At 41.0% G+C, this 13,688-nt stretch overlaps 1 protein-coding gene across 2 annotated transcripts in view; it reads right to left on the bottom strand.

The window, feature by feature from the left end:
- Window positions 1–1,174: 1,174 nt before the first annotated feature.
- Window positions 1,175–13,688, bottom strand: part of lrrc47 (leucine rich repeat containing 47) — a 49,268-nt gene continuing 36,754 nt past the window's right edge. Inside the window, exons 6-8 of one of the 2 annotated variants that reach the window (XR_015753416.1) lie at window positions 11,143–11,232; window positions 6,332–6,459; window positions 2,152–2,289 (exon numbers count right to left, since the gene is read on the bottom strand). Coding sequence is in view for 1 of the 2 variants with exons in the window: in XM_087980217.1 (XP_087836343.1) it covers window positions 2,035–2,289; window positions 11,143–11,232 (345 nt within the window). In the remaining variant the exon portion in view is untranslated. Of the gene's footprint in view, window positions 2,290–6,331; window positions 6,460–11,142; window positions 11,233–13,688 lie in introns of both variants that reach the window. The other variant, XM_087980217.1, reaches the window with a different exon arrangement.

Here is a 13,688-nt window from a genome sequence, read left to right as displayed (position 1 = left end):
CAGATTCTACACCTTGCAAATCGATATTACTTCTTGCTATCGAGTTAATTTCATTTTTCACTCATAAAGCAACCTTGGCCCCTCGGCCTGTCATCTCAATAGGACGTGTCTCCTTAGGTATTTAATTCCCAGACCTGATCCCATTGCAGCCACATCTGTGATACCGACAACATTATACCTGATAATGTCCATCTGCACTACCAGCTCATTTACCTTATTTCATATACTGTCTATAATTGGAATTGTTGCAATAACATTACTGGATTTTAAATATTCTCAACTATAATGTAATATAAAACTATTTCCTCCTTCATCCCAACTTATTAACCCTCACATATCATTAGGAAGGGTTTAGACAAATATGGGCCAAATTGGATTAGGTCAGATTGGGATGGGCAGCACGGTGGCACAGTGGTTAGCACTGCTGCCTCACAGCGCCAGAGACTCGGGTTCAATTCCCATCTCAGGCAACTGTCTGTGTGGAGTTTGCACATTCTCCCCGTGCGTGGGTTTTCTCTGGGTGCTCCCACAGTCCAAAAATGTGCACGGTAGGTGAATTGGCCATGCAAAATTGTCCATAGTGTTAGGTGAAGGAGTAAGTGTTAGATGAATGGGTTTGAGTGGGTTGCTCTTCGGAGGGTCGGTGTGGATTTGTTGGGCCGAAGGGCCTGTTTCCACACTGTAAGTAATCTAATCTCACACCTTTATTAATGGACTGTCAGGGACTCAGGTGCATCAGAGTTACTCCTGAATTTACCTGACCATATGTGTACTTAAATAATACCTTCCAAAACAATTTTACATTCTCCGTCCGCAGATAGTAAGACTTGTACTTCGTAGTTAGGGAACAGAAGGCACTGCCTGAAAATGTGGTGGAGGCAGATTGAATTGAAGCATTCAAGAGGGCATTGGAGAATTATTGAATAGAAATAGTGGGTAGGGATACAGGGGAAAGTCAGGAGATTGACAGCAGGTAACAGAACTGGCGCAGGTACAATGGGCTGAAAGGTCTCTTTCTGTGTTGTAACATTTCTGTGATTAATAATGAGGAGTCACTCTGTGGTGGTAGAGGTAATTCTGGATAATGGGTATGTGACAGTGGAACAAATTAATATTCATAAGTCAGTCTGACTTCACAATGACACAGAATACTTAAATGAATCTAGACACAGAATTTAACAATGGTGCCTGTTTTATTTCCAGCATGGGCTTATTAATACACACAGCAAAACCAGAATGGATTTATTTTAACATTCATGCCATTTAGCTTTTCATTCCATGACATCACCACCAATCTAGCTCCTTCAAACAGAAATGCTGGCATTGTTAAACGCTGCAGGAACAGACCAAAGGTACAACTTTACTCAGCATCAATTTCTGAAGCAAGGAACTGAAAGGATGGAGCTTAAGAATGATAAAATGAATGAGTAACTACATCAGATTATGTTTGAAAGCTGTACAACGGCAGTAACATTAATTGAGCATTTTTAACAATGTTGGCAGAATACTGTTGCCATTTATTTACAAAACCAGGAGAGGAAACTGGAACAGTGTTTTGTTGAAATACTTTGCTTGTTCCACGGATGACTAAGGTGTCCCCGTTTGCTGAAGCTTCCTGGGTTTATGTTACTGAGTTCTACTACATTGGAATATTGCTTATTTTTGCTCTCTCCCTCCCTCCTCTCAAGATCCATGTTGTATAGTCAGGAGTGTTCCCTCCACTCTCTTCTGGTTCATGCAAATAAACAGACTTCTTTTTGAGACTAAACAGTCAATACAAATGTACAATCTAGAGGAGATGGGTGAAAACAATGCTGAACATGGTTTACAGCCTGGTGTGACATCTGCTGTAGTTGTACAGTTGCCACTGGATGAATAGTAGCCAATTAGTTAAGGAGACAGAGAGACCAGGAAGTATTCCAGTCAAAATCAGCAGCTTCAAGAGAAAATGTATTAATTATACAACTATTTAAAAAAAAAATGGAAACCCAAATGTAAATAGTGCAAAATTGTGGCAGAAATTGTGTGGGGGAACTATCGGATTACAGTTACATTATGGGCATCCACATTTAAGTCAGTTTTGGCTGGGTAAACAACCTTGAGGTTCCCTTCTGCATCCACAACCCGCACTTGTCTCACAATCAGTTCAGGACTGGTCATCTTAATCACGGTCAGATCCACAGTCTCTGCTTGGTCTTCAGTTAGGTCTTTAGTCACTTCAGTCTCGTCATCAGATACAGACTCTTGCTCCTTGTTTTCAAAGGTGAACTTGTTCAGTTCTGCCATTCGCTGTTATTAAAACAAGAATATGTCATGGCTAATATCTGTCAGCACACGGCAGATGTATAATGTTTCAATAAGTCTACTAACCATTCCAAATTGTTCACAGATATGGAAATATTTCACCAAGTAAAACAAGAAACACAAACAAGGTTGGGATTTTTTGCACATAACTTTTCAGAATGGTCTACACTATATACATAGAATGTATTAAAAAAATCAATTGATCACAACATGAAACACTATGGAATCTTATTTTATCATTTCCCTTTTAATAGGGACATTAAAGTCAATAAAGCGAAGTCCTAAGATCACACTGACTGAATGAATTTATGGCATGTTGGATGGTAAAACTGAGGTTTTCGGGAAAGCAACAGAAACAGAGCTGTCAGTGTCTCACTGACTTACATTTATACATTTTTAACTGGATTGCCCACGATCAGTGACATTAGCACTGCAGCATGCCACAAACTGATCCCTTTTCTTACACCTGTCATAGCGGAGACAGATTTTGCAGTCTCCAGAAATGAACATTAGCTGGGAATCTTAGTCTTTTAAATTAGTAAAATAGTCTCAATATTCCAAAACATGGTGAGCTTAGGGCAGGGTTTGTCTATCATTCCAAAGATCCTGAGGAAAGAAAACAATGAAAACTGAGAGAGAAAAGAATCTATTGTTGCTTCACATGTTCACCTGCTTTTAAAAGAAACATTCAGAATTTTGGATCTTGATTGCTTTGCCCCCCACCCCATTCAGGGTAATAATGTATGCAATTCAACCAACTCAGGAGCAAATTGAGACTCAGATATTCAGAAAACAGGCATATTCATTAGGAAAAGGAAAGGATAGTCAGAAATGATGCATGCAATGGAACTGAACAAAGCAGGGAATAGTTTTAGAGAACTGACAAATACCGTGGAACCAAAGACTCCTCTCTATTTTGTTACGATCATGCTTTTTCCAATAATCAGTTTGCAAGTGGGTATTAGTCATGAGTTTAACATTCTATCAATGGAGCTGGGAAATCTTGCTGGTTGAATAGTCTGTCCCTGTTTCTTGACTAATTTCCATAGCCCAGGGAATCCAGGTAGAGGCTGACTAGAGTTAGTAGTGAAGCTACCCACTTCATATCCAGTCAGAACCATCCGTTCTGTTAGGACACTAGCTTATAGGATAATCTGAAGTCAAATGGGAAGAACCCAAGTCCCCAGTGACAGGATGATATTTCTAGGACCCACGAATAAGCCAACAGCACTCTGAAATAGTGTGAGATTTAACCTCAGCATGAGATCACTGAATCTGCCGTGGAGCATTGGTCTGGTTCCAATCTTCATTGCTGTGAAGCATCATCATGGAGCTAGCTTCAACCATCCCAAAGAGATCAGAACTACTGTTCCATTAAATGCGAAAATGCACTGACACCATCCTTTTGGCTCCCATGGATAAGTATCATATTTCACTGAATAGATTACCAGTTTGATCTGCAGCTTCAGTGTGATCTGCTTGCTTCTCTGTAATAACAGCAGGCATTGAAACCTGCTATCAGTGAGTTCCTCTCTTTAGAATTTACTCATGGGATGTTGCTAGCTGGCCAGTATTTATTGTCTATCCCTAGCTGCCTTTGATCTGAATGGTTAGTAGGCTATTTCAGAGGGAAGTTAAGAGTCAACCACATTGCTATGGGACTGGTGTCACATGTTGGCCAGACCAGGTAAGGATGGTAGATTTCCTTCCCTGAAGGACATTAATGAACCAGATGGATTTTCCTGATGATCAACAATAGATTCATAGTCATCAGTAGATTCTTTATTCCAGATTCTGTTTTTATTGAATTCAAATTCCATCTGCCGTGGCAGGATTTGAACCGGGGTCCCTAGAACATTACCTGAGTTTCTGGATTAATAGTCTAGCAATAGTAGTAGGTCAGGCAGCATCTAGGGAACAGGAGAATCGACGTTTCGGGCATTAGCCCTTCTTCAGGAATGAGGAAAGTTTGTCCAGCAGGCTAAGATAAAAGATAGGGAGGAGGGACTTGAGGGAGGGGCGTCGGAAATGTGATAGGTGGAAAAAGGTCAAGGTGAGGGTGATAGGACAGATTGGGGTGGGGGCAGAGAGGTCGGGAAGAAGATTGCAGAATCCTCTTACAAGGATGCCTTCCTTGAAGAAGCTCTCTTTCTCTCTCTACAAAGGTTTCAGTGAGTCCCTCTCTCACTGCACCCCCCAGGTCATCTCCTCTGCTCAGAAGCTCTTCAGCCACATTCTCAAACAGAACCGCCTCCCTAACCTGCAATCTTCTTCCCGACCTCTCCGCCCCCACCCCAATCTGTCCTATCACCCTCACCTTGACCTTTTTCCACCTATCACATTTCCGACGCCCCTCCCCCAAGTCCCTCCTCCCTATCTTTTATCTTAGCCTGCTGGACAAACTTTCCTCATTCCTGAAGAAGGGCTAATGCCCGAAACGTCGATTCTCCTGTTCCCTAGATGCTGCCTGACCTGCTGCGCTTCTCCAGCAACACATTTCCATCTCTGATCTCCAGCATCTGCAGACCTCATTTTCTCTAGCAATAGTAGTAATAGGTCATCACCTCCTCAACTACATGGACCAATATCTAATTTCCAGATTACAGCTTCTAGTAGCTGTCATCCAAACCTTCACTAACCAATGAGTGAGTATCACAGGGATCAATGCTGGGGCCACAATTATTTATAATATACATTAATGACTTGGATGAGGAAAGTGAATGTACAGTCGCAAGTTTGTGAATGACACAAAAATAGGTGAGAAAGCAAATGGTGTGGATGACACAAATGGTCTGCAGAGGGATACAGACACCATTATGTAATATTTGGCAAATGGAATATAATGTGAGAAAATGTGAGGCAGGAAGATTAAAGGAGCTGAATATTATTGAAGTGGAGAAAGGCTACAGGAAGCTATAGCACAGAGCAACTTGAGAGTCCTTGTCTACAAATCTCAGAAAGCTAGCATCCAAGTTCAGCGGGTAAACAGAAGGCAAATGGAATGTTGGTCTTTACTTCAAAAGGGACCGTGTATAAAATAGGGAAGCCTTGCTCAAATTATTGTAAGGCACTAACAGACCCACAGCTAAGATACTGTGAAGAGTTTTGGGCCCCTTATCTAAGGAAAGATAGACGAGCAATGGAAGCAATACAGAGAATGTTCATTAGGTTGAATCCAGGTAAGGAAGCACTGTCTTATGTGGAGAGATTCAACAGATTGGGCCTGTACTCATTGGAGTTTGGAAGAATGAGTGATGACCTTATTGAAGCATATAAGATTCGTAGGGAGACTTGACAGGGGAGACATGGAGAGGTTGTTTTCCCCATTGGGAGAGTCTAAAACCAGAGAACATCACCTCAGAAAATGGGATTGCTCATTTAAGTCTGAGTTGAGGAGGAATTTCTTGTCTCAAAGTGTAGGGAACCTGTGATATTTTACAATAGAGGGGGTCTTTTCTCGAAGGGTGGGAGGAATTCAAAACTAAGGGGAATATTTTTAAAGTGAGAGGAGAAAGATTTAAAAGGGACCTCAGAGGCAATGCTTTCACACAGAAGGTGGTGCATATGTGGAATACCCTGCCAGAGGAAGTGGTAGATGCAGGTACAGTAATAACATTTAAGAGAGCTTTGGACAGATACATGAATCGGAAATGTTTAGACGGATATGGGCCAAATGCAGGCATGTGGAACTAGTTTAGTTTGGGAAACTTGGTTGGCGTGAATGAGTTGGACCAAAGGATCTGTTTCCGTGCTGTATGACTTTATTAAATAAATTACAAAGTTTGTGTTAATCAATCGTCCAAGACATGCTACACATAGCAGCCAATGCACTATTTTCCAAGAGAATGTTTCCTCAGGCCCCAGTTTCTCTCAAGTGGTTTATTTATATAAAAGGAATGAGAGGAAAATCCCATGTACAGGTTTGTACTGTCAGATGTTGAGAAAATAAACAGCTTTTATTCTATTGTTCATATGCACAGTGCTCAGTACAAACTGTAATGCATAAGATAACGCAAGTGCCTCTTACAACGGTCTGAATTTGCAGCTAGGGAGGCAGTGGTGCAGTCGTAATCCAGAACCCCGCAGTGTTCAGGGTACGTCGGTTCAAATCTTACCATGGCAGATGGAGAAATCTGAATTCAGTTTTTAAAAAATCTGAAATTAAGGAAGGGCCAGCTTAGTGATGACCATTTTACCAAAATCAAGACAAATACCTGTTTTACTGAAGAGAATCTGCTGTCCTTACCCTGCCTGATTTACACGTGACTCTAGACTCTCAGTAATCTCTTACTGTGCAATCATAACATCATAGAATCTGTACAGAGTGGAAGCAGGCCATGTGGCCTATCTGGTCCACACTGATCCTCCGAAGGGCAGTTCACCCAGACGCATTCTCATACCCTATCCCTGAAACCCTGCATTGCCCATGACTAACCCACCTGGCCTGCACATGCCTGAACACTATAGGTAATTTGGCATGGCCAATCCATCCTAACCTGCACATCTTTTGACTGTGGGAGGAAACCGGAGCACCCGGAGGAAACCCACAGACACAGGGAGAATGCGCTAACTCCACATAGACAGTTGCCCAAGGCTGGTCCTTGGCGCTGTGAGACAGCAGTGCTAACCACTGAGCTGCCCATCAGGAATGGGCAGTAAATACTGCCCAATGATAGCCATTCCCAAGTTTAAACACCTTCTTACCAGACATGCAGTCACTTTCCATAAGTGTAAAAAAAAGAGAAATGATTGTTTATTTTAGCGGAAACGGAACTACTATTTTAGAAAATATAATTGGACTGGTGTAAAGGAAATTATTACAATAAAATATCTAAAGAAGGATTGATACATTATTGATTCTTCAATTTTAGTTTTCAGTCTCTTTTGTCCAGTATTATAATTAATGGAGTTTGCTGTCCAGTTGTTTATATTCATGAATGATCTTCCTACAAAAGGAGACCACACAAAATATTTCATCTAAGTTCTTGCTAACAGAATTTCATTAACGTAAAAAGGTAAGGAAGAGAGAGGGAGTAGATTTAGTATGAATGGGGAAAGATTTAAAAGGGACCTAAGGGATAACTTTCTCATGCAGAGGATGGTGCATTAATGGGAATGAGCTGCCAGAGGAAGTGGAGAAAGCTGTACAATTACAACATTTAAAAGGCATCTGGATGGGGACATGATTAGGAAGGGTTTACAGGGATATGGGCCAAATGCTGGCAAATGGGATTAGATTAATTTAGGATATCTGGTCAGCATGGATGAGTTCAACTGAAGGGTGTGTTTTCGTGCTGTACATCTCTATGACTCTAATTTATAAACAAAACTAAACAATAAATGATCAAGTTTTATTTTGGAGAAGAGTTCTGAAGTGATTAGGTGGAATGGAACATTTTACCATTTGGAGTCCATAAGAACATGAGGTTCTAGGACCAGAATTTGGCCATTTGGCCCATGAGTCTGCTCCATCACTCAATCATAGTCATCACCATTGCCTTTGTCAAGCGTATCTAGATCAGGTAGAACAAGTCCAGAGAGAGGAAAATATACATCAAGTCCAATTTGCTATGTTATACTAATTCAAATGATTCCAACTCCTGCACCACAATTGTTCATGAGCTGTCTGAGAGGAGCTGCTAAATTGCCAAGTTACAGACAGTCATATGTTGGGAGCAAGTGGTCATCAGGCACTGGACTGATACTGCCAAAGTCACACAATGAAAGACGGCAGGGAGGAGAGCGTTACACCCAGTCATCACTAGGCTCAAAGTCAGCTCCTTGAGTTAAAAAGACAGTCAGTGAATCATCCAAAACCACTGCCACCTTCAAATTTAACAAGTTTCTTTCTGAAGCCTTCTGAAGAACTGCTGTCTGAATCAACTGAAATCTTTTATCACCGAAATCCTTCCTCTCAGCTGGGATGTCACATCAGCAAAGACAATTAACAACTACCAAATTGCAAAATCATGGTGAGATTTTACTAAAAACTATAATCAGTGGATGTTCAAATGTAGCTGGTGATTTCACGCTGATCTCCTTGGGTACATCTCAACCACAAGAAGGAGTGATGCTGCAGTTCTGGTATCCATGTGGCTTGAATCTAAATCTGACTTTGGATTAAAGAGAGTTAAATTTCCTGGAGGAAGTAGCAGCATTCCAGTTTAGTTCATACTCAGGTTTAAAGGCTATCAAGTATATCACTGCAAAGTAGTTCAGGCTTTGTATCAATATCAAACAGGTAAAGCATTATAATACCAGATATTAATCACTCCTACCATGCATAAACTGTCCCTAAAAAAGCTGTGAAACACATTGGCCTTTCCCTTTAATGTTCCTAATCTAGAACAACAATGCAATATATAATCTTTAGAGACTCACTCTTCATTACTACATGCTATTCCTGGTTAACAGAGCATGGTGGTATAATACTTACATAATGGTACAAGCTACCCTTAGATAATGTGATTGAACAAAGGCTTTTTATAATTCAAAACTTGGATACAATACTGATTATCAACAGATTAAAACTACAATACAGGGGTTGAATTCCGTGCTGTAATAAAGCTGTCCAGCATGATGTGATGGAGGACTGCTTATTACAGGAGCTATTGAAATTTAAGAACTAAGCATTTTTGGTTGTTCATTATGAGATAGTTAATAAATGGTAATAATTTTACAAGGAAGATACAAGTCTACACTTGTAGTCTACATTTCAAACTCACAATGAAAACTAGAAATTCATCTCTTTTATTCACTTGTGGAACGTGGATGTCACTGCTTGGGCCAGCATTTATTGCCCATCCCTAGTTGCCCCTTGAGAAGGTGGGGGTGAGCTGCCTGCTAAACCACTGCAGTCCATGTGCTGGAGGTAGATCCACAAGTTCCAGGATTTTGACTCAGCAATAGTGAAGGAAAGTAGATTTATTTCCAAGTTGGGATGGTAAGTGGCTTGGAGGGGAACATGAAGGCGGTGGCATTCCCATGTATTTGCTGCCCTTGTTCTTCTAGATGGAAGTGGTTGCAAGTTGGAAGGTGCCTTCGAAGGATCTTTGGCGAATTCCTGTAATGCACTTTGAATATAGTATACACTACCACTACTAAGCGTTGGTGGTGAAGAGACTGGATGCTTGTGGATGTGGTGCCAATCAAGTGGACTGGTTTGTCCTGGGGATCATTCAAGCTTCTTGAGTGTTGTTGGAGCTGCACCCGTCCAGTATTCCATCACACTCCTGACTTATGGTTTGTAGATGATTGACAGGCTTTGGAGAGTCAGGAGGTGAGTGACTCATTGCAGTATTCCTAGTCAATGATCTGCTCTTATAGCCACTGAATTTATATAGCTGGTTTAGTTCAGTTTCTGGTGAATGGTAAACCCCCAGGATGTTAATAACGGGAGATTCAATAATGGTAGCACCATTGAACACCAAGGGGCAACGATTAGATTCTTTCTTATTTCAGATGATCATTGCCTCGCATTTGTGTGGCATAAATGTTACTTGCCATTTTTCAGATTAAGCCTGGATAATGTCCAGGTTTGCTGTATTTGGACATGGACTGCTTCAGTATCTGAGGAGTTGTGAATGGTATCGATCATTGCACAATTTTTGACAAACATCCCTACTTCTGACCTTATGCTGGAGGGAAGGTCAATGACGAAGCAGCTGAAGGTGGTTGGGCCTAGGACATTACCCTGAGGAACTCCTGCAGAGATATTCTGGAGCTGAGATGACTGACCTCCACCAACCACAACTATCTCCTCGTGTGTCAGGTATGACTCCAAGCAGTGGAGAGTTTGACCTGATGCCCACTGATTCCAGTTTTGCGAGGGCTCCTTGATGTCACACACAGTCAAATGCAGCCTTGATAGCAAAGGCTGTCCCTTTCCCCCCCCCCCTCTGGAATCCAGCTCTTTTGTCCATGTTTGAACCAAGGCTGTAATGAGGTCAGGAGCTGAGTAGCCCTGGCAGAACCCAAACTGGGCGTCACTGAGCAGATGCTGCTTGATAGCACTGTTTATGACATCTCCATTATTTTACTGATGGGGCAATTAGTGGCTGCCTTGGATTTGATCTGCTTTGTGTGTGCAGGACAAACCTGGGCAACTTTCCACATTGTTGGGTAAATGCCAGTGTTATAACTGTACTGGAAGAGCTTGGCCAAGGGAACGGCAAGTTCTGGAGCACAAGCCTTCAGTACAATTGCTGGAATCTTATCAGGCCCATTGCTTTTGCAGTGTCCAGTGTCTCCAGCTGTATCTTGATGTCACATGGAGTGAATCAAATTAGCTGGAGACTGGTATTTGTGATGCTGGGGATCATTGGAGGAGGCCAAGATGGACCATCCACTCAGCGCTTCTGGCTGAGGATTATTGTGAACACTTCAGCCTCTGAGTGTGCTGCAAAACAATGGACTCGCAAAGGGAGAGAGACTGGGGAAAGCCCACCCATTCACTGCTTCTGAAAACTTGCAACCTTTCTACAAAATCACTCACTCTGACAAGAGGCTGGGGAAATCCAGGCTGTCTGTAAACCAGGATTTAAAAAAAAACCGCAAACAAGGCTAGACAAAACAAACAAGTGGATTATTCAACGACAAAACTGACTATGCATAGGGACTAAATTTTAAGGCAAATATTGAAACAGCACAGAGCAAAACCTCCTGAAATACGTTATGACAAAGGATAGTACAGATTCAATGTGCAGTTGAAAAAGTCCCTTGACCACATGGAGTAAGGGTAATTACACTAAACATGTAACCAGTAGCTACAGCACAAAAAAACCCAAAACAAAAGTATCAATGGCTACATACAAATCCAAGAGGTTTCGAGTTACTCACCACAATCAAACGGTCCATCACATTTTTACAGGTCTGTAGGTTTGTGGAACTGGTTACTTCCAAGAACAGCTGACTGGTGGTTTTTCTAATCTAAAGATAAAAGAAAGTAATATAGAGCAACGTTAAAAATAAAACAGTACAACAGGGAAATAAACGTCTTGAGGGAAATTCTCAGACCCAAACGTTAATCCATGTTTGTTGTCTTTTTTTTTAAACAGATGCTGATTGTGTTGCTGTGAGTTTCCAACATTTATATTTTTTTGTTTGGAAAAATAAAGTCAGTATCAATCACATACCTGCAGAAAATAGAAACCTCAAAACGGCTGCTTCTTTACTCTAAAAGCATTGAATAGTGCAGTAATGTGTTTACACATGCTCTTTCAGAAACAAGACTTGCATTAGTAAAGGCCTTTTTACAATATCAGGACATCCCAAAGTGCTTTACAATCAATGAAATATTTTTGAATTTACTCACTGTTGTAATGCAGTAACACACCAGCCCCAATCTGTAAGCACCCACAAACAGCAATGTGATAAGCATCAAATAATCTGCTTTAGTGATATCGACTGGGGGATAAATACAGTTCAGGACACTGGGCTAGCTTCACTGCCCTTCTTCAAAGTAGTGCCTTTGATATTTCAACCTAACTGACAGTGCCTCGGTTTAATATCGCATCCAAAAGGCAGCACCTCTAACAGTGCAGCACTCTCTCAGTACTGACTAAGGCATCAGCTTTGAATTTGCTGTTGAATTCCTGGACCGAGAATTGAACCCACTATTTCTGACTCAAAGGTGAACATGCTACCAAGTGAATTATGGCTGAGACTAAATATTTAGACAAATATTCCATAAATTCAAGTATGTTACAACAGGATATTTTTCTTGGCTGTCCCAATAATTTATCATGAACACAGAATGAACCAGAAAGGTGGGGAAGGAGCCTAGTTTAATTACTGTGACAATAAATTAATCCATCTCCAGAGGGTGGTGATAGAACAAAAATAGATTTCAATGCCTAAATAGTGATAGAATTGATCATCTTTTAGTCAGGTTTCCTACTCATGATTATCATTTTGCAGTTCCCCTTGGAGGTGAATGTGTGTAGCTTTTTGATGAAGACAACAAATGAGCTCAGATACAATGCATCACCAGACTCTTTTAGTTTAATAATACTCTTTAAGGAGCAGGTATGAGGGATCACTCTGTTCAGGTACCATACGGTGACTGAAATCAGTCAACCTGTTGTACAGTGTGGATACACTGTCTTCAGGAATGTCTTCATTCCATTCATTCAGTACCTTCTATAGTCAGCAATGGGTTAACATCTTCACAACTGAACATAAAACAACCTTTGTGTTTCAGTACTTTGCTTGTGCCAACCACATTAAGCGGCATTAAGCATTTGGGAACAGAACACTTCTCATGTGCCAAAATTGAGGACCACCAGTAAGGCACAGCACACTCAGCCATGATCGCTGAGAAAATTCCAACCGTGTCAGTGTGAAACCTCTTCATTTCCTACATTGGTCATCTCTCTGAGTACAAGCACAATATTGACGGAGTAATCTTCCTGTGTTTTTATTATGATGGTCGCAGTTTAACAGTGGATCCCCATGAACAGGGAGGTGGAAGCCTCTGAATAAGTGACTAACCGAGTGGGAACAGCCAGGTCAGTTTTATTACATCAACCGTGACCAGAATGGTGACCAGTTTGTTGATTATCTCTCCCTGCTTGTCCCTCTCCAATATCAACACTTTGGTCAGCACCAGACCTGAAACACGTGTAGGAAATGAGTTGTTGTTTTGGAGACATTGCCACTCATTTGGCCTGGAATATTTCTGCACCAGTGAAAGCAGACAATCTTCCAGACATAGAGCTTTCTGTAGAAAAGGATAGTCTCTAACTGGTATCGGAGAGCTGCCAGAACTCTGAGCTTTGCCTCAGCAACTTCCTCTTCATTCACTACTAATGCCAGATAAAGATGATGTTTTTGGAGAACACATCACTACATTATACATCCATTAGTAGTGTCAGAACTGGGGAAAGGACATGAAGATCTTCAAGTTGCCATTTTCCAAATTTTTAAATTCTACTTTGAAAGTGACATCGGGACTGCTCTATGGTGATATGGGTTGTGGTATTGTTGACATAATTGCTCTTTTCCTTAGTTTGGTTACACACAGCAATCATAGTTACTTCCAATGACCATTAGGACAATAAAAAATATCGAGCATTGAGTAGTACAATTGTGCCATTACTCCAGTGCCATCTAAACTGATTAAAACTGTACAAATTCATTTCATTAAAGCTCCCTAAAAAGCTAACACATAGAGATTTATCAGATTAGATTTGGACTCTGGACCCATCTAAACTAATATCTAATCCATAGCTCATTGATGGCTAAACATATTCTCAACTTCATGACAAGTCTACGCACAAGAACAATGAAGTGTAATAAATGAGAAAAATCAATCTCACTTTGCTTACCATGTATGACTTGTCAAAATTTTTCTGAGGTTTCTGGAATGGAAACGCAACTATGAC

The sequence above is a fragment of the Chiloscyllium plagiosum genome, unplaced genomic scaffold (genome assembly GCF_037043375.1).
Source record: "Chiloscyllium plagiosum isolate Xiang-an unplaced genomic scaffold, Cpla_swu_hap1 HiC_scaffold_37, whole genome shotgun sequence".
NCBI classification, from domain to species: domain Eukaryota; kingdom Metazoa; phylum Chordata; class Chondrichthyes; order Orectolobiformes; family Hemiscylliidae; genus Chiloscyllium; species Chiloscyllium plagiosum.
The sequence above is the reverse complement of the archived record's forward strand: the minus strand, read 5'-3'. Positions and strand labels throughout refer to the sequence as shown.